Source organism: Strongylocentrotus purpuratus, unplaced genomic scaffold, assembly GCF_000002235.5.
Source record: "Strongylocentrotus purpuratus isolate Spur 01 unplaced genomic scaffold, Spur_5.0 spur5_scaffold_21, whole genome shotgun sequence".
In the NCBI taxonomy this organism is placed as follows: domain Eukaryota; kingdom Metazoa; phylum Echinodermata; class Echinoidea; order Camarodonta; family Strongylocentrotidae; genus Strongylocentrotus; species Strongylocentrotus purpuratus.
Window position 1 is genome coordinate 20,812,566 of NW_022145607.1, and position 27,204 is coordinate 20,839,769.

Consider the following 27,204-nt stretch of genomic DNA (forward strand, 5'->3'; position numbering starts at 1 on the left):
TGATATAAGGAATATAAGGAAATCCGGGTAAGTAGGCCTGGCACCATGTGCTTATTAAACACAGGTCACTATAAATGAGAGTTGTGGTTTTTTATCAAAGTTGATGCCCAGTAAGTTTGTGTGAGTTTATTTTTATTTCACTGGTTCAAACAACCAATCTACTGCAGGATAAACAATCCCGAATAAACTGTAGCAATTTTTTCTCAAAACACGATTCCCATACCAGAACTCAAGATTATCTTTAAGATGATGCATCAAGTATCAAAGACTTTTAACCATGAAGATTGCTTTTCTTTGTAATCAGACAAACTTGGGATGGCCCAAAGATGATACATCAAGTAAAGCGATATTATTGACTTTCAACCATTGTGAAGATTGGTTTTCGTTGTAATCACACAAATTTGGGGGTAACCCTTTAATACCCTCATAGCAATTTTTAAAGAGGCTTTTTAATCTGTAAATTCTTGGAAGGGAGAAAGAAGTACATTAACGGGTGATACATGATTGGAGATATGAAAACAATAATAGTGCAAGAATAGTATGCCCATAATCTAGAACATTATTAATTGCATACAAATTAGAGTAAATTAAACATTAGGGGTAGAGATGACATACATGTACCATTGAAATTTTCTCACCTGTTCTAAGATGTAATGTATGTCAAGAAGGAAATAAAGGTTTCATACAGCAAAAACTAAAATGTTACATGTACATGTACATCACTACCGGTATTCAAAAGGGCCAAATAGTGACCAATTTTAAAAATGTCAGAAAAAGTGGTCACTCTTCAGCCCGTTAAAAGGGGGAAGTCCCCCTAATATTAAATTAGTTTAAAAGAAGCAGAAAATGGGAGAAACAGGTCAGCAAAATCGATTGAAAATAAAGAAAGTTTTGAATATTTTAAGGTGCAGTCAATCAACACAAATTGGCAACTCTTTGACGTATCCTGCAAGCTCCCCTCCCAATTGTCCTGTACTAAAAAACTTTTAAAATCTATACTTTCTCTTAAGAAAATTTTCAATCGTACACTCACCTTAAATATAGTTATTACACATATGTTTTGATACAAGGCCATTTGATACAAATCTATTCCTTTGTCATCAACAAAAGTAAATGAAATTTTATGACATTTTCAGTATAGAGCAGACTGAAGAGTAGCTTGCACGACACGTTAGTGTTGCCAAGTTGTGTTTTACTAATGACAACTTTAAAATTTCATAAATTTCCTATTTTTTTTATAGGATTTTGCTCAAAATTAAGCTAATTTGTTTCTCCTATTTTTCTGCCTTTATCAAAAGCATCGTAAATGGTGGACATCCGCTTTAAATGGTTATTTAACATCTTAGTTCTTCAGTGATACTTTATCTTGACCACAAATATTTCTCAATCTCTGCAGTTGAAAGCTTCTGCCTAAACCATCTACATAACCCAATATTTAAATGCAGTTCATTGACAATTGAAAGATGAACATATTACAAAAAACAATATAGTGATCATTTTATACGAATTACCTTTGCTCTCTTTACAGATTAATACTCAGACTAAAAAAAGAAGTAGGATGAAAGAAATGAAATGAGCCAATTTGGTGATTGGTTTCTTCAAGCATCTTCCATACGCCTCGACTTACTTCACTTATGGCTCGACTGAACGCTGGTGTGGACGTCCCGTCTGTGATGGTGCTTGCGTCATCCAGTCCCCCTTCATCCAAGTCGTCGCAGTCCGCGAGAAACTCCACAAGCCCATTACTCAGCATCAGTCTCACGACACTCTCGCCGGTAGGTAGGGTCAACTCAACCGTTAACGGTTCATCTTTCAAGCAAATAGCCTGCAGGGGGGAAGACAAAATTTCGTCAAATTCACAAGAATCATGTATCCATGGTTGGGATTGAATGGGACAGCACGTCCCACGGGGGAAGAGTCAAAAGCGATTGTTAACGCTCATCCATTGTATGAATCGCTTACAGGTGGATACAAAATTTGATAAAGTTCTATAACTGATAAGTCAGCAATGTAGTTCACAACAATTAAGGTTATCCTTCCCAAAATGTGACTGCAGGTGTAAAAAAACTAAATTTAAAACAGCTCTTTGAATAATGTATCCTTGATAGACAACACAATGGGCAACACTCCCACCGTGGGAATAGCTAAAATATTGAACGATAATGGCTCTTCTCTTTCACCGATTGCCTGAAGGAAGGACATTTTTATTTTAAGCATAGCTCTTTTCATCCATTCAAACAGTCTGTAATTGTCCTTGAGGAAATGTTTGGACATTCTGATATTTTAGTGAACCATTCTGCAAAGACTATGACTGACATTATTCTTTGCCTGTTCTTTCTTTTCATAAAGAAGCCTGACTTCCTATTTAGGTATATTTCTGTGGTAGTTTACTGTCCATGAATCTCCCTTTAGAAATATATTTTCAAAAATGTATATCATTTCTTCAAAAAAGATATGATATACAGTCATAAAATGGCCTAGTATACTTGAGTCAAACACAAGAGCCTATTTAAAAGGCTGCCAATGGTACAATCCATGTGAAGATGACCCACTGATATTAATTTTGCCATAAGCATTTCTTTTCAAAAGTTGCAATTATTGTCCAACTTTCAATAGTAATTACATGTAGTATAATAACATGTTTTTAAAACATTGATCGAGTTCATATGTAAGTTATTAACCTACATGTATTATAGGACCATGTTTTGTTGTTTGTTTGTTTGTTTTTAATAGGCACTTTACCCAGCATGTATGAATATGGCTTTAGAGATATTCAAAAGGGAAGCATTAACCTTTTTTTTATAAAAATGAACGGGGAATAGCTGGTAGGTAACATATCCAACATGTATAAAAACAAGGCTTAAGTTGTTTTTTTAAGGTTTGAGAACTGTTTGTCAGTTACAAACCATTTTGCAAATAAACTACCGGTATATAAAATGTTTGTCAGTTACAAACCATTTTGCAAATAAACTACCAGTATATAAAATGTCATAATTGACAGAAAATTATCTTTAAGTACAGCACTGTCCTATTTTATTTTCTTGTGCAAAAAGAACGATGGACTGTTCTATTTTCAATTTTTATCAACTATTAATAAAGATGTAAATTCTACAGGGAAAAACGACTCCATCCAGCTGATTTTGTTTCATTGAACACTGACATTTTTAGATAGTTAACCCAACATGTATGAACAAAGCTTTATTGCTTTATAAAGGAGGAAAGGACCTTTTTAAAAAGGTCGGGGAAACTGTTTTTCAGTGGTGAACCTTTTTCTCAAAAAACCTGCACTCTACGATTTATAATTCAGAGAAAATCATCTTGAAGGATGGTTTATCCTAGGGGTATGACAGAGATGTTAACAGCTATGTCACTCTCACTACTCTCAGCAATCAAGATTTCATTTCAATTCTTTCTTGTGTGACAGAAACCTGCATCAAATGAACTAAAACTTAACTATCTTTTCCATTTTAACACCTTAGAGAATACAAATTCTATGGAAAAACATCCTTTCATCCAGCTGATTTTGTTCCACTGAGAATGAAATTATATCTTAATGTTGCCAGAAGAACATTCTCTTTTACTTCAAAATTTTTCTTCTTGTATACTCTTTCCTGAATGGCTAGGGGGTATTTTTTCTCTCAAAAGCAAATAAAAAAGCTTGAATATACAGTGCGTCCCAGAAAAAAACGAAATCAAGAATTATCAATGTTTTATCATAACTTAGTCACAATTATAATTGATAAATGACATATGTTTGGAAAGTTTAGATCCTCCTCTTTCATTTGATGCAACTCATATAGTGCATATGTCACGCATGAGTGATGAAAATGAATTTGAAGAGAGGAAACCAAAAAGTCATTTGGCGGACAGTATCTGAATGTCAAGAAGAAAATCACATTTCTAGAAAGTTGAGTTTCTGCCCTTTCACATGACACCTCAATCAGGAAAAATGAGCAAGGAATGACAAAGTTCTGTTTGTTTAAAGTAGTGCTTGCATTTCCATAATTTTATCAAACGAAGTCGTTTTCACTGCCCGCCTGCCGTAGCAGCAAACAGAGTTGACAAAAGACATAACTCTGTTTCGTTGACAATCAGCCGTAGATGAAAGACTTCATGCATGGCTGATTGTCAACGAAACTGAGTTAAGTCTGTTGCGAAATAAGAATGTTTTCAGAGTTACATAAACTATTTCCTAAGTTTATAAATGACAAATAGCAAAAGGATAAGGATATCTTCACAAAAAAAACTTTGTGTGTAGCTACTAGCTAGAATTGAACATCAACATTACAAATAAATTACTAATCATTTTATGGGTTACAATTTACATAATGCAAAGAAAATAAAAGGATAACATAAAAATCTCTTGCATGGAAACCAAGTCAGACTTAAACCATGAAAAGATCTATCACACCAAAATGGATTCATTGATGGGGTTCATTTCCTGCTTCATAAATGATTAAGTTGAGATTGAAGAGGCAATTTTACTGCCTGAAAAACCTCTTTATTCATCCTAGAAATAAAAAATCATATACACTGTAGAAAGGGGGGAATTGACGTCACATCACATTATTACACTTTTACCTAATACATCCATCATTTTTCGCCATCAGCAAATTTTGTAAACTAATTTTAATACGAAGCATTGCACCTGATTACTAAGCAATGATTATTATTATAAAGAGAGATCAGGTTTGACAGCACTAGCCTTGTCTGTCAACTGAAACATTCTTAATTGTAATACGTTCATGTACATGTAATTAGTGAGAATAATAGTTGGTACTTACATCTAATCATCTTTTCTTTTTCTACACTGTACAGTATGTCCTATTCATTAGTGAAAGAATGCAGGAAAAATAATCCTGACTGGTTTACCAATTATTTTTTCTTTTGTAGTTTTTGCATCTCAAAGAAAATGAACAATCCCTCAAATTTGTGATTTTGCATCACAGTCATTCTTATTTTATTATAGTTCTAATATAGAGTAACAATACTTAAGTTAATTTGTCTCTTAATTTTCTTTATGTTTGTTTGTAAACAAAAAAACAGAAGATTTAAGTGACAACAATTACATGCAAAATTGGATTCTCTGAAATACTGCCCTTTTTTTTTCTTGGTCATCTACATGTAATTGTTCATTGGGCTTACAATTTATTTAGTCTAAACTCTAAAACACATGTTACGACAAACATGTACATGTAGTACAACTAATGAGGTTGTAATGAGTTTATTATGCTTGTACATGTGCATATTATTCTTGTTTTATTAATCTTCTGCTTAAATAAAAAAAAATGTTCATTACCAAGTTAATTGAGCAATTTCTACACCGTAATTGCATTTTTGTAGTAAGAATATAAAGTCGCGCTGGGAACAATACATAATCAGAGTTATGTTATCTCATTAGTGTACCTCAAAGAGGGTATATTATTAATTTAGAAAAAGAAAAAGAAAGAAGTAGAAATTAATGAATATTTAGGTTATTAATGAGTATGACCATACATTAATCATTAATGTCATATTGTCATAAAAATCAGATAGTGATTAAGCTTGTTTTGAAGGAGAAAAACAAAAACAAACAAACACAAGGTGCACAAAAACGAATAAAAGGCAAGGGGCACAACAAATAACACCAATGGGGCGCACACACAAAAAAAAACGGGGGGGGGGGGGGTAGGGCAAAAATGAAAAAAAGAACCTGATCAAGCCTGTAACATGATGTATCATTTCAAGACTTTCTTTTTCACAATAAACATGTACATATAATCTGTCTAAAGCATTTTAACTGAGTCTCTAGTGGATCTTTCCCCCAGAGTTTTTTTTAACAAATGAATGGATCTGACAAGTCTGCCACCTTGCAGAAAACATACATTTTGTATTCTTTCATCAATATTTGACTTCAAACACATTTGTTTTGAAAATCCTTGCAGAAATGTGTCTTAAATGACATCCTCTGTCACATTATGAAACAAATTTAAGTGAGATTCTGCCATTAAATTGTTGGTGCTCCTAACAGTAAAGAGAGGATTTAAAAACAAAGGAACAAAAAAATACCTATATCAATAACACAACAACAATACAAATCCTAAGAATTGAAATTGAAATTAAAATTAGGGCAATTTCAATATTCTGATCGTATTACCTATAGAAACTCTGTTTAGATTGTATCACCATTAGGCCTGGCTTCATCAGCTCAAGTTTGCCAAATAACCCGTTATTTTAGCTATCCCGATCGCAAATCAGCCATTTAACTTGCATATTCAGCCCGCAATTGCAATTAGCGGGGTAACTGGTTGAGAAAAGATCCCTAGAAATCTTGGTCTTGTTTCCAAAATATCCCGCTGTTTGGGAATTTACGCCCATCCAAGCAAGTTTTTGACGAAAGTAACGCTCTGGTAAAGACGCAATTTCAAGCTTTGGGATAATATCCCGAGTATGAAATAGCAGGTTATTTGGCAAACTGAAGCTGATGAAGACAGGCCTATTGTCCGGTCCACGCATTTCAAAACATGATTCCCAAGGCTATTGAAATTGTCTTGGGTTGAATTTTGTTAACAGTCTTTGTAGTCATGCTGAAAGGTGTGGATGGTTTAATTGCTTACCTTGATATGAGCCACACAAGTCTTCTCTACTAATGTCTCCAGGAGAAAGGAAATGGCACTGGCTGACCAGATTTTACTTGGTGACTTCTACAAAAAGAAAGAGAGGAAATTATTAGCTGATTCAATTCATTTTTTCCCACTTTCATTCAATTTACAAATCAACAACAAATACATATGAATAGTAGTGGCGGGATCATGAGAAGCACTAATTGGCTTATTAAAAATGACCCATTAACGAGTACACACATAACATATTATACACTGTAAGAAAATATCAAAAATAATTACAGGAAAAACATAACATCAAATTGCTTAACATGTTAAAGGTCTGTGAGACTGAGAGTTTATCTGTCTAGGGGGGGGGGGGGGGGAGATTGAGAGATCCAAGAGACATAGAAAATGTGAGATACCATGAAACCTGTATATAAAGACCACTAAAGGGAAACAAGAGTGGTCTTTATAGGCAGGTGGTCTTTATGTACAGGTTCCTGTATGTTTCGATGAGAAACCACTTTCAAGGGAAACAAAATATGTGGTCTTTATAGAGATGTGGCATTTCTATACAAGTGGTTACAAAAGCATGTTTGACTGTATAAAGAGAAAGAGCCATGGGTGAAGTGGCCAGGGTTGTATGATACACTGTACATGCTTTGGTAGCTAACAAATTACCAGACTCTAACTCTGGACCGTAACTACACCTGTATACCATACCTGCCAACATTTAAAAATGAGAATTAAGAATTTTTAGCACGGCATGTCTTCGAATATAAGAAATCTGTACCCTTAACAGGCGTTCGCACATGCAGCGGCAGTGTAACTGGCAATACGCGGTAAATCTGTGCAAAAAAGCGAATACAAATTCGCTGCTCAATCATGCAGCCCTTCAACGCACGCAATACGCGAACTCTCACATCGCGGCATATGATAAAACAAGCTTAGTTTGGCTTAAGCAACAACAACAACAACAACCAAAAAAAAAAAAAAATCAAAATTTTGAAAATCCGGGAGATTCCGGATTTTGGGGTCCTAAAAATCCAGAAAAACAGGATATTCCGGATTATTCGGGAGGGTTGGCAGGTATGCTATACCTTTACCCTAACGCCTTACCCTAACGCCTGACCCAAAACCAAATTGTAACCCTAACCTTAACAGTTAACCCCAAATCTTTGACAACATACATTGCATGGGTAAAACGCAGAGTAAATATCACAGGAGCAAATATCAGGTCGACACTGACAGCTGTGTTCAACAAGCATCACCATCATCTTTATCATCATCATTCATACAATGGTTGTTATTTACAGTACCTGCATGCTTTGTTTTTTCAATTCAAGTTGTTGCTAAAAATGCTAAGATTGGTTTTAAGGTATGAATGTGTTTAATAGCAAAGAAAATAATACTAAGCTGGAGGAATTGATGAATATACTTTAATTTTTAGCCAATGTTTGTTTTTCATTCAATCATTGAGTAATATGTATTGAAATTATAGAAATAAAAACCTAGTTTGAGAGAGAAAACAAAATTATCATCATCATCATCTCCATCCTCACAGCAATCATCTCGCTGAACTCTTTTGATTAAAAAAAGAGATACTACCTGAAATGTACCGTACTTTGTTTAGATTAAGGAAGAAGTTGGGGGGGGGGGTAAATCAAAGAATTTGACTGAAACAAACAGGGAATTAATTGCTACCAATTAGTACATTGTACATTCATATCTACTAAAGATTGATAAATATGTTAGAAAAAGACAATTCAGTAAACGATTGTTATATACAGTTAAGAATTTGTCTGTTTTGGCTACAGTAGATCATCAAATCCCCAAGAAGAAAACAAATTTGACAATGTTGAGAAATTTTCTAGAACAGGATAATCTAATAAAAGAATGTTTCCTCCACATATAACAATAAAAGTCAACCAAAAAGAGAAATATGTCAGCCTCAATTTAATTTGACCCTCTCATTTTGGCAGCAAACCAATCTAGCTGATGACAAATGATGGTTGTTTACAGGGCTAAAGGCTTATGTGAAACTCACATGAGATTCATGTTGGGGGCGAATCTATTGTACTTTCTTAAAATGTCTACCAGACATCTATTATCCTTAGTCTGGAGCTCCAGGGAAACCTCTGGCAATGTTGTCTCTCATGTAATTGAAGATACAGTTAACCCTTTCACAACAACCATTCCACATTTTGTTGGTTGGATCAATAACTTTAGATTCATGGGCACAAATTTCTGCACAAACTGCATCCACGTTTGATGCATGACTACAGTATATTAAATGTGTTTGATGCCAGAAATAAGGAACGTATAAATCCTTAAATTAGCAACACTTTGAGAGATTCAAAATCATTGTTTTTCAATCAAAATTTGCCATTTTGCCAACTTATCAAAAACATTCTCGCCCATGTATATTATTTGTAGAGACATTAATTTTTATTAACAATGTAGCATTAAAAGAAAAATAGCATTGTTGCCAATTTGAAGAATGCTGTGATTATTCTAGCCCTAAAAATCCACCCTGTCCTGAAAGGGTTAATGACCTTTGGTTTCTAAACTGATGATAGAATGTCTGCTGAGAGCCAGAAGTGAAATGCCAATGCAATTAAATGCTGTTCTGGCTCTAATATGACAATATCCCTCTAATGATAACTTCATATCTACTTTAGATGTCTTGTAGACCATGATTTATGAATTTCTGACAACCACTTATCCAAAAAATTCATTCAATTATCTCATTAATAGAAAATAGAGCTAAAGGTACATGTACATGTAGATGCTATTTGGTATATGAATTGTATGTATTTGTGAATGTATCCAAATTTTAAAGCAAAAGGAACATTAAATGACAAGGTTAACATGTAATTGGAGAACATTTGCAACAACAAAATATTTTGTCCAAATGCATCAACATGAACATGAACATGTACTTCTACAGTATAAAAATCAAATAAATAGAGTAATGTGTCAAGCATTAGGCCTCATTCAGATATGTAGGGACACTGATTTTCCGCGATCACGGAAAACGGACGGAATAAGCCAGTTCACGGTTGCAGTCTGAGCATGAGCAGATAAAGGTCATTGCAGAACAAATTTTGAAATACACGGAGACGAAATACTGGATACGTGCTCATGAAAGTTATGTAACATTATTCATTCATGCACATTCAGTGCACTCCATGATAGGTGGAAGTATTCTTCAAAAAGGATTCTTTGAAAAGGGGAAACAAAGGATATTTATATAGCACCTCCATCGCTGTAGGAGTGATTATTTCAAAATGTACAAAGTGGGACCTCTTCATGTTTCGAAGATCTGTGGATATTCGGGGTCATTGCAGTAATGTGCTAACCGTGAACTGGTCTATTCACGGAATTGACCATTTGAAACGGAAAATGCAATTTCGAACGGAAAATCGCGGAAAACCCCTTTTACCTCAAAACTTTTCATTTTCAAGAAGAAAATCGTAAAACTTACACTATTTTTGTGACTCGTTATGCAGTGAAAAAATATTGGGCCTCAAATCATGGTTAATAATTCCGAATATTTAGCGATATTCGTCAGATTCTTAGGAGACCGGGCGCTGCCATTTTGTTTCGCTGGACCAATAGAGATCGTGACACAATACACGGTACAAATAGCAGCGAAACGATCCTATTATGCCAGCTAGGCGCCTAGTATTACGTAGACGTAATACTAGGCACACACACGCCAGCAGCAGGCGCTACGTGCGGCGAGATTGTACTCACGCTGTTGTACAGTTCGAAAAAGGGGCTGGCATGTGCGCCTAACATCGATCGATCGCGGACATGACAGCCAAGACTGAAATGTTTTCGTTGACGTCGGTACTCATCCTTTCCGTCAGGAATATGTCGTGTTCTGACACATTCCGCTGACTTTAGTCTGCTTGTCTAAGTTCGAATTTGAAGTTGGTAAATTTAAACATTTGATAATTTTTCGTAGGTCTAGCCTAGACTCTCGGGCCCGTAGGGGTCTATATTTTCACTAGTATTTTGCTTCAAGTTTATCCAGTCCCGTCCGTATGTTTTTGAGTGGTTATCAGTGGCTTGTCAAAGGTGGCGGCTTTAATAGTACATTTGTACCCTGCAAGTTCATGTTTTAATGAAAATCTTATGTAAACAGAATTTTAGTTTTTTCATGTGTACAAAGTCTATGGCAAAATGGAATTTCCATTTTTCAGCCCACCTGAAACGGAATTCCAGATTTTCTGAAACGGAAAAGGCCATTTTTTGAAACGGAAAATCAGTGTCCCTAGATATGGCACAACAAAACTGCTGCTGTTTTATGATAACGAACGTAAAGTGCAATTCGCTTCATATTTCTGTACCTTATAACACAGAGATCAGTGAATATGCCCAGAAGCTCATGTAGTTGTGCACGGTTGCCATTCATCTACACGCAAACAAATCATGGCGTTTTCTTTTCTTTCTTTTTGGGCGGCTGTTTACCAGGCCATATCTGAATGAACCTTTATTGGGAGCAATATAATCTAATTGACAACTGGGTGACGGTGTTTACAGGGTTAATCGCTCATGTGGGGCAATTAAAGAGAGCCGCAGGAGGGTTTAGCTTGGATCTCCCACATGTTTACATATGCTGAGGGCACCATGGACTATGTGGTGCCCTTGAGGCTACCTGTCATCGTGGGTGACTGGCTTAGGAGAAGATAACATAATTACACAGCAGTGGGGAAAGGATGGAAGATGGAAACGAGGGCAACAAGTTGGATCTATTATGCACCGGAGTGAAGGGTAGTATTTGGTAAAATGTGAGTCTTTCAGTCATTATATTCTAAACATTTCTAAGAATGTAGCAATATGTTGCCAATTTGAAGAACTTTGTGATTATTCTAGCCCTAAAAATCAATTCTGTCTTGAGAGGGATTGACTAATTGACTAATTGACTTGAGAGAGGCTAATGACTTTTGGCTCCTAAACTGATGATAGAATGTCTGCTGAGTGTAAAAAGTGAGCCAGGAGTGAGGTGCGAATAAAATTAAATGCTGTTCTGGCTTTAATATGACAATATCCCTCTACTGATAGTTTTATATCTACTTTAGACAGGGGAGAGAGAGAGAGAAATTCCCCAAAAGGAGGACAATTAAATGGGGGTCCGGGGGTAATGACCCTGGTGGGGGTTAAGGGGGCAGTCCGCCCCTTTTACGGGTATGTTTACATTCAGGGCACCCATGGACTTTGTGGTGCCCTTGAGGCTACCTGTCATCCTGGGTGACTGGCTGGGAGAAGATAACATAATTACACAGCAGTGTGGAGAAGGAAGGAAGAAGAAAACGAGGGCAACAAGTTGGATCTACATGTACAATGCACCTGAATAAAGGGTAACAATTAGGTGTTTGGTGGTAAAATGCAAGTCTTTCAGAGTACAATCTACCCATAATTTGGTTGCGTTTGCATTCAAGACTGATGTATCGTCTGTTGAGAGCCAGAAGGGTATAAAAACCTGTATATTTATACACAGACTTGATGCCCTTTTGCTCCTAACCGATGCAATGAGTATCATCCAGCAAGGGACCTTAAGGGATCATAATTTACACCCCCAAAAAGGGAGTATCCTCAATTTAATTTTAGTAGTTTCAAATACGGTAGATTTCATCTGCTGATGATGCAAAACACATTTACAATGTACATGGATGCACAACAGATTTTCTAAAACAGTGTACATGTAACTGCTCGTGTTTCCATATATACATGTACAAATGTACATGTAGATCTACAATTTACTTTTCTTTGTACAGAATTGGGACTAAAAGGAAAAAAGAAACCTCTCAGAAAGTCATTTCGCATCAAATGAAATCAAACCAAAATACTTTTATGTTGATATAAAAAACAGTACAAAAAATATTGTATTTTCATAGCTTTTTCTTAAAACAAAAGAAATTATTTTGGAAATCATTTTACACCTTTCAGAAGAAAACCTTAAAAAAAAAAAAAATCTCACAAATGTTTCATTGCATTGGTTGTCTGCATACATGTACGTGTAATTCTAATCTGTGCGACAGGCATTTTTTGATATAATTATTTTATAGGGGGAGGGCTGGCCACACATATCACTTTTCCCTTTTACATCTTTACCTAAGACATATATGTAGGGACAGTCCCAGAATCACCTTTATCATAAATATAGGTAAGCTCCAAATTGAAAAGAAACATATATTCCTCAGAGTAATCATGTTACCTAAATACACGCAATTTCCAAGAAAATTCGATTACTACTTGCCTTTCATCCAAATTGAATCTTATTCCCCAAAGACATTTCATCTATCACAACTCAAAGTCACATGGGTAATATTTAAACTAGAAAAGTATCCAAGGTCAAGAGATGCTGTGGTCTTGTGCTTAAGCAAGTGGACAAAGGATTATATGGCACATGGTTCAAATTCCGGCCACCGGCCAATAGTGTCCGATGGCAAGAAGTTATCCTGAATTGTCCTCTCTCAACCCTGGTAAAGAAAATGGGAACAGGGTAGGAAGATACTAGAATTCTTGTAATGCTCGAGTGCCTCATTATGGTGGGTCTACTAAAGCTCTGTTAATCAAATATTTTTTAGTGAAATATGTGAAGTTCTACAGTGTACATCTACACGTATATTATTTATTTATTATTATTACTATTATTATTATTCTATTTATTTATTTATCTATCTATCTATCTATCTATCTATCTATCTATCTATCTCCATCCATCCATCCATTCATTCATTCATTCATTCATTCATTCATTCATTCATTCATTCATTCATTCATTCATTCATTCATTCATTCATTCATTCATTCATTCATTCATTTATTTATTTATTTATTTATTTATTTATTTATTATTATTATTTACATCTACATGTATATGTACGCTGTAACATCACGGATATCTCCAATTCCGTTTAACCGCCAGTCAAAACCGGACGGTTTTCGGTTAAACGATTAAAAAAAAAAAAAAAAAAAAAAAAAAAAAAAAAAAAAAAAAAAAAAAAAAAAAAAAAAAAAAAAAATCGTTTTTTTTTTTTTTTTTTTTTACCGACTCTGTCGGCAACTTTCATTTAACTGCGAGGTGCATTTAAAGGGGCCGATTTGTGCTTGTGAACTTGTCACAAATAATAGTAACAATGTTATTTTTAGAAGAATGTGTAAGATCATTAATGTAAATTAAAAACAGTAGAGGACCTAGGACAGAACCTTGTGTAAAAGTTGGATGAATTATTATTATAAACTACATATTGAGATGAGATCTATTACATAGATTACTTTCAAACCAAGATGACAGACAAATTGGAGTGTTGTTCTAGTTTTGGAGTGGTGAGTCAACACACAAATTACTGAGCTGGGAGACATTGCCAGGCATAGTGCCAGGTGGAGGGGCATAAATCGAAACTTAAAAAAAAAAAAAAAAAAAAAAAAAAAATATTAAAAAAAAAAAAAAAAAAAAAAAAAATATTAAAAAAAAAAAAAAAATCGGGAAAACGAAACCGTCCAATTGAAAACGGAATCCGCCATGGGCGGTCGGATACCGGACGGTTAAACGTTTGACTACAGCACTAACATGTATCATTCCTATCATTATAAGAAGTTAAAAAAAATGTTCTTGCACCTGTATACAATGCATACCCCTTAAGACTACAATAATCATGAATTTCAATAGAATATTCATCAAAAATGTTGGGCTGTTCCAGACAGTATACAATGCCCATAAAAGTCAAGATATTTTATTAAGATGAGAATTCCAATCAACAAAAGCATCTAGATGTGTAACTTCGGCATTCCCTTTTAATGCAGAAAGTGGGTAAACAAATTATTTTTCAACAAAGTTTTTTCTATGCCTTTAACTTCCAAATATAACTTAACAAGCTTTTTTTTTGAACGAAAGATGTTGAATATCGAAAATAAAAATTTAAACTACACAATTCACGAAGCCTTCTTGAATTTCTTTATTGTCATGCACAAAATAAAAAGAAGGCATAAAAATTGTTTTACAGCTCACATTTGTATAAATATAACAATACATTAACATATCATAGACATTAACTACAAATAACATAAATAACATAACAATGTAATATACATGTAATTTAACCTCTCTGTTGAGAGCAAGGGGAATTATTTGATTATTTGTACTCCCCTGGCTCCCAACAGACAATACTAACTTAAATAAATAGCAGAAAATATACATGACAACAATCAATGTCATATAACATATAAATAGAACAAGTCACAGCAAAGATCTAAAATCAATTATTCATCAATTGTTAAAAATTCCAGATAAAAACTGTTTATTTTGGGTAATCAATACAAAGGGACTAATCTATTAGGGCAGCTGAGCGAAAATTAACTGTTAATCTACGGTAATTAATTTGTTACATATATCGAAAATCCAAAACAACAACAGAGGATCTTATACAGTGTATATGTAGATAAAAAGCGCTTTCATTTGTATTTATCCTAGGTACGACTTGTTCATCATGTAGAAGTGAATTTAAGCTCTTACATGTATATACTGTCAAGTAAGAAACAAAACGTTTTCTGTATCCTGAAGAGTGAACAAAGCTATGAAGCCATCCTAGTAAGAAATTGGCCTTCCCCTAAAAATATTTTGTCTCTTCAAAGCCAGAAGGGCTACACTCTACATGTATATTAAAGGTACTATGTCCCTTTTGCAGCCAACCTCAAATTCTGTAGAACTTTGCAGGAATTATGAATATGTCATGTATGTCCTATCTGTGAAATTTAAACGTTAGCAGTGTCCTCATATTCAAATTATGCAAGGAAACCCGTTTACTTGCTAGACTTCACTGTCAGACACTATTGAGTGACTGACTGGCTTTTTTTCTTCTTTGGTAATAACATACATGAAAAGAGTTGTAAAGGGTACATGAGCATTTGTCTACATCAATAACCCACTTCTTGTGATGGCCAAGATTAAACTGATTGAATCTTTGCGCAGCATAAAACGTATGACCATTCGGTACAATTGTCTGAAAATCAAGACCATTACTTTTGGGCTCTATAGCCCAAAAGTCGATTTGACAACTAATAGTCGTTATTTTCCCACTTGAAGACTTTTTCAAGCCCCACCTTTTTTAGGTAAGTTCTAAATTAGTATTATCTTTCAAATGCAGTTGGAATTTAACTTTTTCATTTTTTTAGCCTGCAAATGGGACATAGTACCTTTAAATGCCCTTCTGGCTCCAACGCCCACATTTCTCAGAATTTTTGTAATTTTACCTAAATAAAAAAAGAACCTGTTGATCAACAGCAGGGTATTGGGATATTCGGTGGTCAAATAAAGCTAGATAATATATATGTATGGTGAGCGGGTCTTTCTTTTAATCAGAAATGACCGAGGGCGACCCTTAAAGTGTGAACACAGAGTTATCCTTGAACACGACTCTCCGAGGAAGAAAATGGCGTTTTACCTGATTACCAGACTTGGTCATGAATATGGTCATTCCCCATGGACCCATACCAACCAACCTACATCGAAAAAATGAATTAGAAAAAAATAAAAAAATAAAAGATGCCTATGCATTTGGTTTGACAATCGCCAATTTGATGATGGCATGACGGCCCTGGGGCACACATCAGCTAGCGAGTGTCATGTCAAAGAATAGCAAAACAATTCCATGAAATTTGGAGGGGATGAGGGAGCATGGGAAATGTTTGGACTTGGATTATGGCAGGTTGCATGGCCTAGTCTGTAGTCACAGACCCTTGTCAGTCATACATGTAGTGAGAAACTGCATGTCTGAACAGTAAGACTATGTAGAATGCAAAGTTTATTGAACTTCATACTGTAGGCTTTCTAATTGTTTTGAGGAACATTTTTTTTCTCTGATATTCTTCCCCACTTGCATAATAAACATGAACACGCTCACAAATTATTTTTCACCTCTCCCCAGAACTCAACCTCCTCTTTAAGTGTCAAATACACGTAGAATCTATGCCTGAGGACTGGGTAGCACGTGATACAGTATGTTCATCTTTCAAGCAACCTCCCCCCCCCCCCCCCCACCCCACTGTAAAATGAAGAAAAAAATGGGCTAGCGAAAGTAAAACAAAAATAGCAAATTGAATCAACAAGAGAGAGAGAGTGGCAATTATGGCATAATTAAAGCAATTGGGGGATTTTACAGAAGATGCAGTTTCCAAGAATAGTGTGAATTAAACCCTTATTATGGTGTCCTAATTTCACATCTACTAGGTCCTTTACTCAATTGTACTGAATACCATGTAAACAAAAACGCAAACAGCTTTGTTAACTAAGTAAATTATACGTCAATAGAATGAAACATACACCCAATTAGCCATCCTTTGCTAACTGTGCTAATCCTACTGCTTGTGCGTGTGATGAGAAGAAAGATTGCCTTGCGGTAGTTGCGGACAGATACTGTGGAGAAGAAAATCAATAGGATCCTACTTAGAAGATGGAAAACTGCTTGCCTTGATAGATACAAACAATCATCTTTTAATCAACTGACTGCTGAGTTCTGGCATTTCCATAGGCTTAATACATAATCAACCAAATTACGGTAAGCATTGGGTTAAAAGAATCCCCTCAAGTGATAATCTAACGTAATGTGTATTCAGACTGGTACCTTAGGATTAAATTTTAATTTCATTTTAACTTTTTAACTTTTTACAGATGTTATGATCTACATGTAGATGAAAACATATCAAGCTGTCTTCCCATAAACCCAATCCAGTATTAAACACTGTTACCCAAAAGGGAAAGAAAAACTTTCCTGTTGATGTTGATACATGAAACTTGTACGGATGTCATCTGTTACAAGCTAGACAAAATAACTAAATTAATTACATGTTTATTATTCATGCTTTATAAATGAATCCTTTTCTAATTAATAATTAATTTCATTATATTTCATATACCTGCATTATCTCAATGCTCCTACGACATGTATATTATTAAAAGCCCCTGCTGTCAAATAGGTAATCCAAAAATTGCTCTGGGGAGTGTTTCAGAAAGACTAAGATTGACTTTAAGTTGGTCTTAATTATGGCAGGCAGTTCATGCCACTGTTTGCTCTCACCATTTACTGACAGGTCTCTCAAGGGACGTACAAATCATGGTCACAAATCTACAGATTTACAATTTTTGATATTTCCTGGTGTCAATTGCGCTGGAATTTATTTCACCAAAGACATGAGGTTTGGAAAGGGTAAGGATAAGGATTATGTTTAGCTAAAGCATTGAGACCAACATTTATGGTAATTATTTCTTTTAACTGTATGAAACTGTGTCCAGAGCAACCATTGCAGGAGCATGATGTGCAAAATTCTGTAAAATATTGTGAAAGACAGTGCTGGTGAGCTAGCTATAATTGTTATCATGTGAGAATTCTGAGCATATTTCTTCAGTCAACCTTTTCAGACATCTACTAAAGGTTTTCGCAACCTTTTTCTAATAGCTAGTGAGTTCAAAAGGTAAAATACGATACAATGCAAGGCTACTAAATTTAATTACAATAATCCCAACCGGCAGGCATTCTCCATCATTGCTGTTTTGTAAGTTGCTCACTTTGTCTCTAATACCAGGTTCTCTTGAGCAAAACAAAATCTCATTCTACGTAAGAAATTCCTTATTGACCACAAATACATATATATTTAGAAACATCAATAAATACCAAGGCTTTCAGAGAAGAAAAATCAGACTTTCCTGCGCATCATATACAAAGCCGGATTACTTTTGTTGAGCGGCTATCCTCCACAAAATCTAGTGGGAAACCTAATTTTCAAACTCAATAATTACATTACAAATAAATACAGTTAGTTAGCCCCGAAGGCATGCATCAATCATTACTAGTAGGGCTGGACTTTTCTCTAAAACAAATTCTAAAAAATTGCACTAAATGGACAATCTGAAATACATAGAAATTTAAAACATGATATCTTTTTTTCCGGAGGGTGAGATATTGGCGTTGCATCACTTCTCTAGATCAGTGTTTTGGGGATGAATGAGAAAGATTTAGAGGCAAACAAGTAGTCTGTTTAGACTGGACGGAATTCAAAACTATTACAAGAATCATCGTACAGCACAAAAAGAGAGGTACAGACTGAATAACAACATTGTTTAAAAGCAACGTCATACTGAAAGCAACTAGTTTTGAAGAGGTCAGTTCACACGACAGCTAGCCAGTCATCAGTGAGCGCTCATAGTCATAAGACTCGCCCAGTAATACGATTTTTATACAACACGACGTTCAGATGAGAGCGGGACCCTGTTTCTTTATCAAGCTTTTGTTCAAAGCGGTGCTCTCACATGGGTCTCACTATTCTTTTTGTTATACATTTTGTTATATGACGTTCAGACTACAGGTATAGGGCAAAATCAATTACTAAATCGTATAATCATACAATGAATATAGGTACAGTGTAGTCTGAACGGGGTATAAGTGTGGATTATGCGTGTGGTGTCTGTGGTATCAGCTCTTTGTTTGACCGTATTCTTTGACTGATAAAGGTACATGTCCTTTCCACAAAACAAGTAGCATTATCATGATGAAATGATGGTTTTACTTGTACATGCACTATTGAAACAGTCCTGGATAAAGTTTATGGATTGTGAACCTTGAAAAGTGTTTTAATGTTTGTCTTTTTACTTATATGCAAATAAAGTAGGGGTATCTTACAGTATAGTCAAACCTGATTTAGTGACCACCTGTCTATAAAGGCCCTTTTGGCCCCTTGAAAATGGCTCCTCATTGAAACAATAAAATAACTTTTCTTGTCTCCCTTGAGTGGTATTTATAGACACGTTTCACTGTAACTATTTTCACACTTTGGGTTAAGATAATAATTACCATAATCTTGAGCATTGGAGAATAGTTAGTTGTATAATGAAAGCATTTTTAGCTTGCACTCTATGCATTATATCCCGACCTTATATAATCTCACTACAGTCAAACATAGCGACCCCCTGTATAGAAAGACCACCTGTCGATAAAGGCAATTTTGTTTCCCCTTGAAAATGATTTCTCATGGGAACATGTAATCAATGAACCCGTACATGAAGACCACCTGCCTATAAAGACTACTTTGCTTTTCTCCCTTGAGTGGTTTTTATAGACAGGTTTCACTGAACAATCAAAACAATGATCCTACAAATAACCGATCCATGGTATGATAATTTTCATGTGCATGTATTCCTTACTTAAAGGGCATCTAAAGATCTGGTTTAATACAGGAGCACTTGAGATAAACTAAATCATAAATGGGACGTATGTGTATATGTATGAAACAGAAAACTTAAAACAAACTTTGAAACCATCACACGGGGGGTAAGAGGATATATATATATATATTTTTTGTTGGTCCCCCAAAATCGCAACGACTCAGCCAGCCGCTGAATAAGTGGGGGGGGGGGGGGGGGGGGGGGGTAAGAGCACATTTAAAAAAAATTTTATGCTCCCGAATATTTGATAATCGCCCCGGCCGCAAATTCGCTCAGTTGGGGGAGGGGGGGGGGGGTCTCTGTTTGCCAGTACGTTTTTTGCGAATTTGGGGCTGATTCCAACATTTTTTTTTTGGCCGGGGGCCACATACTCCCTGTGCCCTCCTGGATCCACCACTGGGTGCTTTATGAATAACTTTTGTTTCGCTTTTAAAAGACTTTTAAGAATACCCTTTTATATAGAATACTTCCACCTGTAATCTGTATGGAATGCACTACTTGTGGATACATGAATGACTCCACAACTTTCATAGGCTCGTATCCAGCATTGTATGATCTCAGTTAATATTCCCATTACATAACAATGAACTTAACCTCTTTGTGTACAAAATGTTAAAGGTGAAATTCAAAGAAAATCACAAATATGTCAACTAATGTATCACTAGAAACTGGTAAGCTAACAAAGGGCCATCGTACAAGTTTTAGGTCAACTACATAACGGGTGATTTATAAAAATACAAATACAACCACCTCCAGAGCAGCTGGGATATACAAGAGATTCGGGGGGGGGGGGGGATGGGGGGATATATCCCCTCCAATATTTCAGGTGGGGGGGGGGATGGCCTGTACAATCATCCCCCCCAATAATTCACCATCAGAAAAAAAAAAAAATGAAGAGAAAAATTAAGGATGAGAGCCCGATGAGAGTAGTTAATGGTTATTACTCGCAAGATGACCATTTTGCTTTCTCATTTTCATAATACATACATGTATACGAAGTAAATAAGACAACCGTATATGAGACAAGAATAAATTGAATTCTCGCTCATACGGCTTCATCAGGAATTGATGAATTTATTCAATTTGTTCAATCAACAGCATCATAGAAATGCAGTGCGCCAAATGCAAAGACGCAGCGTCAAAAAGCAACGAGCTACATGTTAAGCGCGAAACGCAAAAATAGCAATCTACAATGCACATCAGACAATCCTGGACAGTGTAAACATAGCTGAACTCTGTGACAATTTCGTGATGAGATCGGAGACAAGGAGAAAGATTTTCGGACATTAGTATGACTTATAAAATAGTTCTCTAGTTGTTATGTTGTTTCCGTTCATCCTTTTTAAAATTCACGTCATTGTATCTTTATTTTTATTTTTTTCACTCGTTTTATTTCCTGATATTTCCTAAAAGATTTTTCATTTTTGGAGAAAGATTATTATGTCACAACTTATTTGTAACACAAATTATTTTCAGTGGGAAAACTGAGTTCAGACAAGGATTAATATAGAGAATAGTACAACGAATCGTCTTCTTTCTCTAATAATTCAGTGAAAAGGGCAAAGCTGTTAGGGGGCAACTGAATTCAGACGTGGATTAAGCGTAATAATCAAATGAAACGTCAAAAGTACACGATACAACGAAGCGTCTTCTTTTACGAATAATTTAATGAAACGTGAAAGCTTCCGCGCTAAGCGCGGAATGGGCGAAAATGAATACAGACAAGAATTAAGAGTAATAATTTATTGAAACGTTAAAGCTTCCGCGCTTTGCGCGGTAGGGGGAAACTGAGTTCATGAAGGACACGATACAACAAATTGTCTTCTTTCACTAATGTGAAAGCTTCCGCACTTCGCGCAGGAATGGGCGAAAATAAATTCAGACAAGAATTAAGGGTCGAGAATGGTACATAGGATCGTCTTCTTTCTTTAATCATCTAATGAAACGTCAGAGCTTCCGCGCTATGTGCGGAGGAAGGGGAACTTGATTCAAGCAAGGATTAAGAGTTGAGAATGGTACATCGAATCGTCTTCTGGCTTTAATAATCTAATGAAACGTCAGAGCTTCCGCGCTATGCGCGGAGGAAGGGGAACTTGATTCAAACAAGGATTAAGAATCGAGAACGGTCCAACGAATCGTCTTCTTTCTCTAATAATTTAGTGAAACGTCAAAGCTTCCGCGCTTCGCGGGGGGGGGGGGGGGGGGGGGGACTCCCCCTCCCTGCACGCAACCCCCTAGGGACCGCGCTTCGCGTGCTCACTACCGCCCCTAAAATGAAATCCTGGCTACGCGCTTGGGAGGGGTGCAACTTGCCACACGCTTCTACCTCTTGATTGCCTTGATCCATTGCCGAAAATATTTTGGCACCTATCATCCCCCCCAACCAAGGATACAAATCGACACCCTTGTTTGCAATAATGAAAATAAAGTTAGTTTTTTAAAATCAATGAATATGTACTTTAAAACAAAATAGCTTAGAAAAATTTCCTGCAATCACATAACCATTTCCCAAGGGAAAGCGTCCACTTACCGGCTGTATTCCATAGAGGACACATTCCCTGCTGTATTGGGGTACATTGAGCTGGAACGGTGTTGGGTTGATTCGATCAAAAGGCAGTGATTCTGAGTTTCCAAAGTCAACATACTTTACCTGTTTGTGAAAAGCAACAAAAAATAAATTCTTGTGATTAAAAAAATACAAATGTCATGATTCTTTTAAGCCCCACTGCACTACTTAAAGCTACTTACGCCCTCTAAATAGCCAACAATGCCTAAGCGTTACACGTTGATCCCCCATGATCCTCTTTCTCTTATGTTAATTGAGAGCTGAGTTGATGAGATAGCCACCTGTCAGTAACCACGCTGGGTGGTCTCATCCCTCCTGGCCAAACTAGTGCAGAGGGGCTTTAAAAAAAAGTCTGAATCTGATGCTTTATGGATTAGAACATAGTTTAAATAAATCCAAATTTTCGTATTTTGTTAATGGAGTGAGACTTGATGGAACCTACCCTGACAGTATATTTCATGATACCAATGAGCTGTGCCCTTTACCACTGGCCATTTAATGTGAATTTAAATACCACACAGACACAGACATTATAGAAGGAAGCTATCCATCCGAAATTGCAGCTCTGTACCACTGATTATCTTGGGTAAATCTATCACAAACCACAAAAACACACTCTGCAAACTAATCTAAACCAAATGTGTTTTTGGTGATATCGATGATTGTCCGAGGTGGATCAAGCAAAATTCCATGTAGACACCTCCCCCTACAGTACACCCCCCCCCCCCCCCCCCCCCTCCCTTCAAACACACAAGCATAGTTCAAGGAACCTACCTGAACAGTGTCTTCTGTGATACCGATGATCTTCGCCCTGTGCCACTGTTCATCTAGGGTAAATGTATCACAAATGAATCAAGCAAAAGTACATTTGCCCCCCTCCCCTCCTTCTTTCAGACACACAAACATAGTTCAAGGAACCTACCCGAACAGTGTCTTCGGTGATACCGATGATCTTTGCCCTGTACCACTGTTCATCCAGGGTGAATCTAGCACACACGCATTGGCAGAGGGAGAGGGAGCTGGGGTCTGGAGGACTACGCTTCTGGCTGTTACAGGCTACTTGCTGGGCAGCCATCATCTGCTGAAAATCTTCAACTGTAACAACATAAAAAGTACAGAGACAGAGAATGACAATGCTATCATATTATTGAATTTGTGAATTTTCTAATGTCGTATATAATCTGTACTTCTGTATTTCTGTATTGGCATTACATTTGCTTGTGCCTTTCCTTGATATATTTTGTACTGTTTATCCTTGATTTATTACTCTCTTTATTTGTCCTTATCATTATGATATATTTTTTACCAGTCTTCTGCGTGCATCAGTTGGCTGGGCAGTGATTACGGTTTAATACAGTGTTTAGGTTTGCTCTCCTCTTCCCTGGCCGCCATCTTTTGCACTCAGAATATTGCTACAAAATTTTTTATTTGTATAATTTTTGTCATTCTAATTTTGTAATCACCATAATTATATTGTTTCATTGTTATTTTTCTTGAAAGTGCCACATAAATAATAAATAATGAATAAATGAACATGGTCAAAATTAAAGTTAACTCTTATCCTGCCATGAGACTGCTAGCGCGCTATTGTTATAGTGCCATGTGCACGCGAGCGTGCTATCGATTGAAAGCCACGTTCATGCTAGCGAGCCACCGCTACGGTGCTTTGTGCACGCTAGCGCGCAGATGTAATAACAGTTATTGTTCATGCCCATTGCACCGTGCTGAGTGCTTTTGCAGCGCTATTGAAAGTACCATCGCGTGCATCAGATTATCGGCTTTGGATTACGCGTCTTTGTATACAACAGTCAGATTGGATTTTCTCGAGTAATTCAGCGATTTGTTTTTTGTAAAGATTTAAATAACACGCACTTGAACCAACCTTAAAATTAACTTGGCACGCAGGAGATTAGCACTGTGGCACAATAGGAATTAGCACTGTGGCACTGGTTGCATTGTATGGGTGGCAGCTTAAGAGTTAATAGTTACTTTGTTATGCAGAAAGATTATTAAAATATATTGCCAATGGATAAAATATTTGTTAAAGTACCAAAGGTATCAATGGCGCTTTCTGCAGCAATCGAGCAGCAGTCGTGGATTTTCTAACAGGGGTTAAAGTAACCAATCTACTACACGATTCACAATATATTCCTTTATTTTTATTTTTGCATGCTTTTTCCAAAAACTGTTAAAAACAACACAAGGCTACTAAATTAACATGTAGATTAGATTAGATTAGATTAGATTAGATTAGATTAGATTAGATTAGATTAGATTAGATTAGATTAGATTAGATTAGATTAGATTAGATTAGATTAGATTAGATTAGATTAGATTAGATTAGATTTTACCGTGTAGAGCAACCTCTTCACCCTGGTGGCATTTAAAGACTGGTTGGACTATTTTACCAGTATTACAGAGAAGCACCTGGTATCATGACTTACATCTATCCACATCTAGTCCATAGATGATTGCATTGTCGCTCACAAAGGTGATGATCAGCTGTAGCTGGGAGAGCGTCGGCAAGGGCGGGGCTGGATACTGGGGGAGTATCTCCTGGATTCCGGTCCCCTCAAAGTTCTCATATTCATCCAGGAGCAGCGCAGAGTCGGCGGGCATCGCGGGACACCCTTCATCGGGCGTGGTGGGGCCGTCCAGGGAGGTGGGAGAGGCGGTGGTATTGAGGGAGCTTACACCACTGCTTTGGGGTGTGACAGGGTCAGAGTTTGTTTTGGGACTCAAAGTGGTGGTGGTGGTGGTGGTGGTGGTAGGGTGGTAGGATGGCGGTGTTTTGGCTGTAACATGAGGAGTTGCAATATTCTTGTGAACTTCTGGAGTTGACACCTTTCGCCTGTAGAGAGAAAAGAATGAATTTAAATAATGATTTTATATATGATACTATCAGTTGTCTGATTCTTAGAAAAAAAATCTAGTAACTGTAATAACTAAAAATTTTCAGTTTTTAAAATATTGATAGAATTATTTGTTATGTTTCTCAGATGTAATTTTGATCAATTGTAAAACTAGACATGCAAATGACCTTGTACTACATGTATGTCTTTAATCACTCACCAACACATCCCCATGTACAAAATATTGCAGATCACATGCTGAAGTTATAGAGTAGTTAACAATGTTTTGATAGTAATCTTTCTTTTTTCATACCTTTGAAGATCTTAAGAGCAAGAACATGAAGTAAATTAATTACCTAGCTTCTTAAAAAAAGACATGAGCAATTTGACTGCCTTCGCCCTCCATGTAATTCTCCCTTCCGCACATTTCACCAGAAACCAGATTACCATGGGTGCTGTGAAACTTTATAGCATGAATATATACTTTATCCAACTTAGGTTTGAATTACTATGATGCTTTTATATTTTTAAAGGAGTTTTTAACATTTTTATGTCCCTGTGACTTTCGACCTATTACACCAAGAATCTAATCGGTTCATTGTTGATTGTTCATACACCCTTCATCAAGTTTTGTTAAAATTCGTTCAATGATTCTTGGGTTATCGCTGTAACGTAAAGCAGGACCAACAACCCGAAAGCAAAATGCCTCTGGCAACACTTTCGGTGGTGGAGGTATAATTTTTTTTACATATTTCATAATCGTTCAAGACTTGTCCTGAGCAACCACAATGAAAGCAACTAATGAGAAGTATTCCATTCCAAATAAAATCTACTCAGCAGAGCAAATAAATGTTTATGTTTGGGTGACTAAGCTTACATTAAATCAGGGCAAATCTCACGTTTATCATGTCCCACCTTCTGTAATTTTTGTTATATACAAGTTAAGAAAGATATTAACTATTTACCTCTTTCTTAGCGCTAAGCCTTTCTGAACAAGGAGCTCCGCGATGCTTGCTAAATCTTCTGCAGACTCTCTCGCTACTCTCTCTTTATTAGTCAGCTCATAGAGAAGGTCTATCGGGAGAGAATTCTTCTCAATGTCACCCTGAGAATCAGAAAAAAGAAACAAGGTGATTTTCAAAGGAACATCTTTGTCATAATTTTGTACAAAAAGTAGCATCCTTCATTATGTCCAACTCCTCAAGAAACCGTCTATGGATATCTTTGTCCTGTCTTCTTACATATCCAGCACACCAGGCCATTTATAGAGTCATAACCAAATACCTTTAAAATATCCAAGCAACTTTCAAGAGAGATCTTTGTACTACCTCATCCTGAAGGTAGCACTTTCTTAGAGGTAACACTTTCAAGAAACATATATTTTTTAAATCATGTATTTATTTTTACGGATTTAACTCTCATTCACAAAAGCATCCCTACCTACATTATCTTTCCTTATTACTTTCAAAAGGTGTCTTCAGCTTTCTTCATTCAAAATGTAGCATTATCGCAAACATATAGCAAACAATGCTAATCAGTGACCATTGGTCCCCGATGATCCCCTTTTTCTTATGTTAATTGAGAGCTGATTTTATGAGATAACCACCTGTCTGTGACCATGCAGAGAGGTCTAATCCCTCCTTGCCCAACTAGTGCAGATATGCTTTAAGTGGTACTTTTGACATACCTTTTTACAGATGTAGCACTCAAGATCGTTCAGCCTTTCTTCCAAGAAGTCACAGGACGTCTTGGTCCACTCTGCCGTGCCTCCCGCAGGAAGGATGTCCACCAGGTGACATCGGATGGCGAAGGGAGCTTCCTTCTGAAACCGCTCGTCAAGGGCACGGATGTTGGCGATGGAAACCACTTCTTCGTTACCGTAGTCGGTGAATAGAACCTTGAGGAAAGGAGGCAAGTGATGGCAGATTGTGATTGCATGAGTGAATGTCTGGAGGAAAGGTACTGCCCCTTGAA

The 27,204-nt window shown here is 36.3% G+C and overlaps 1 protein-coding gene across 1 annotated transcript in view; it reads right to left on the reverse strand.

Annotated features, from left to right (window-relative positions):
- LOC100893107 (RING finger protein 17) overlaps window positions 1-27,204 on the reverse strand; it is a 106,784-nt gene that overhangs the window by 38,943 nt on the left and 40,637 nt on the right. Inside the window, exons 25-31 of the mRNA XM_030994230.1 lie at window positions 26,918-27,127; window positions 26,196-26,335; window positions 24,823-25,229; window positions 23,301-23,473; window positions 22,343-22,462; window positions 6,597-6,683; window positions 1,628-1,825 (exon numbers count right to left, since the gene is read on the reverse strand). Coding sequence (XP_030850090.1) covers window positions 1,628-1,825; window positions 6,597-6,683; window positions 22,343-22,462; window positions 23,301-23,473; window positions 24,823-25,229; window positions 26,196-26,335; window positions 26,918-27,127 — 1,335 coding nt within the window. The remainder of the gene's footprint in view (window positions 1-1,627; window positions 1,826-6,596; window positions 6,684-22,342; window positions 22,463-23,300; window positions 23,474-24,822; window positions 25,230-26,195; window positions 26,336-26,917; window positions 27,128-27,204) is intronic.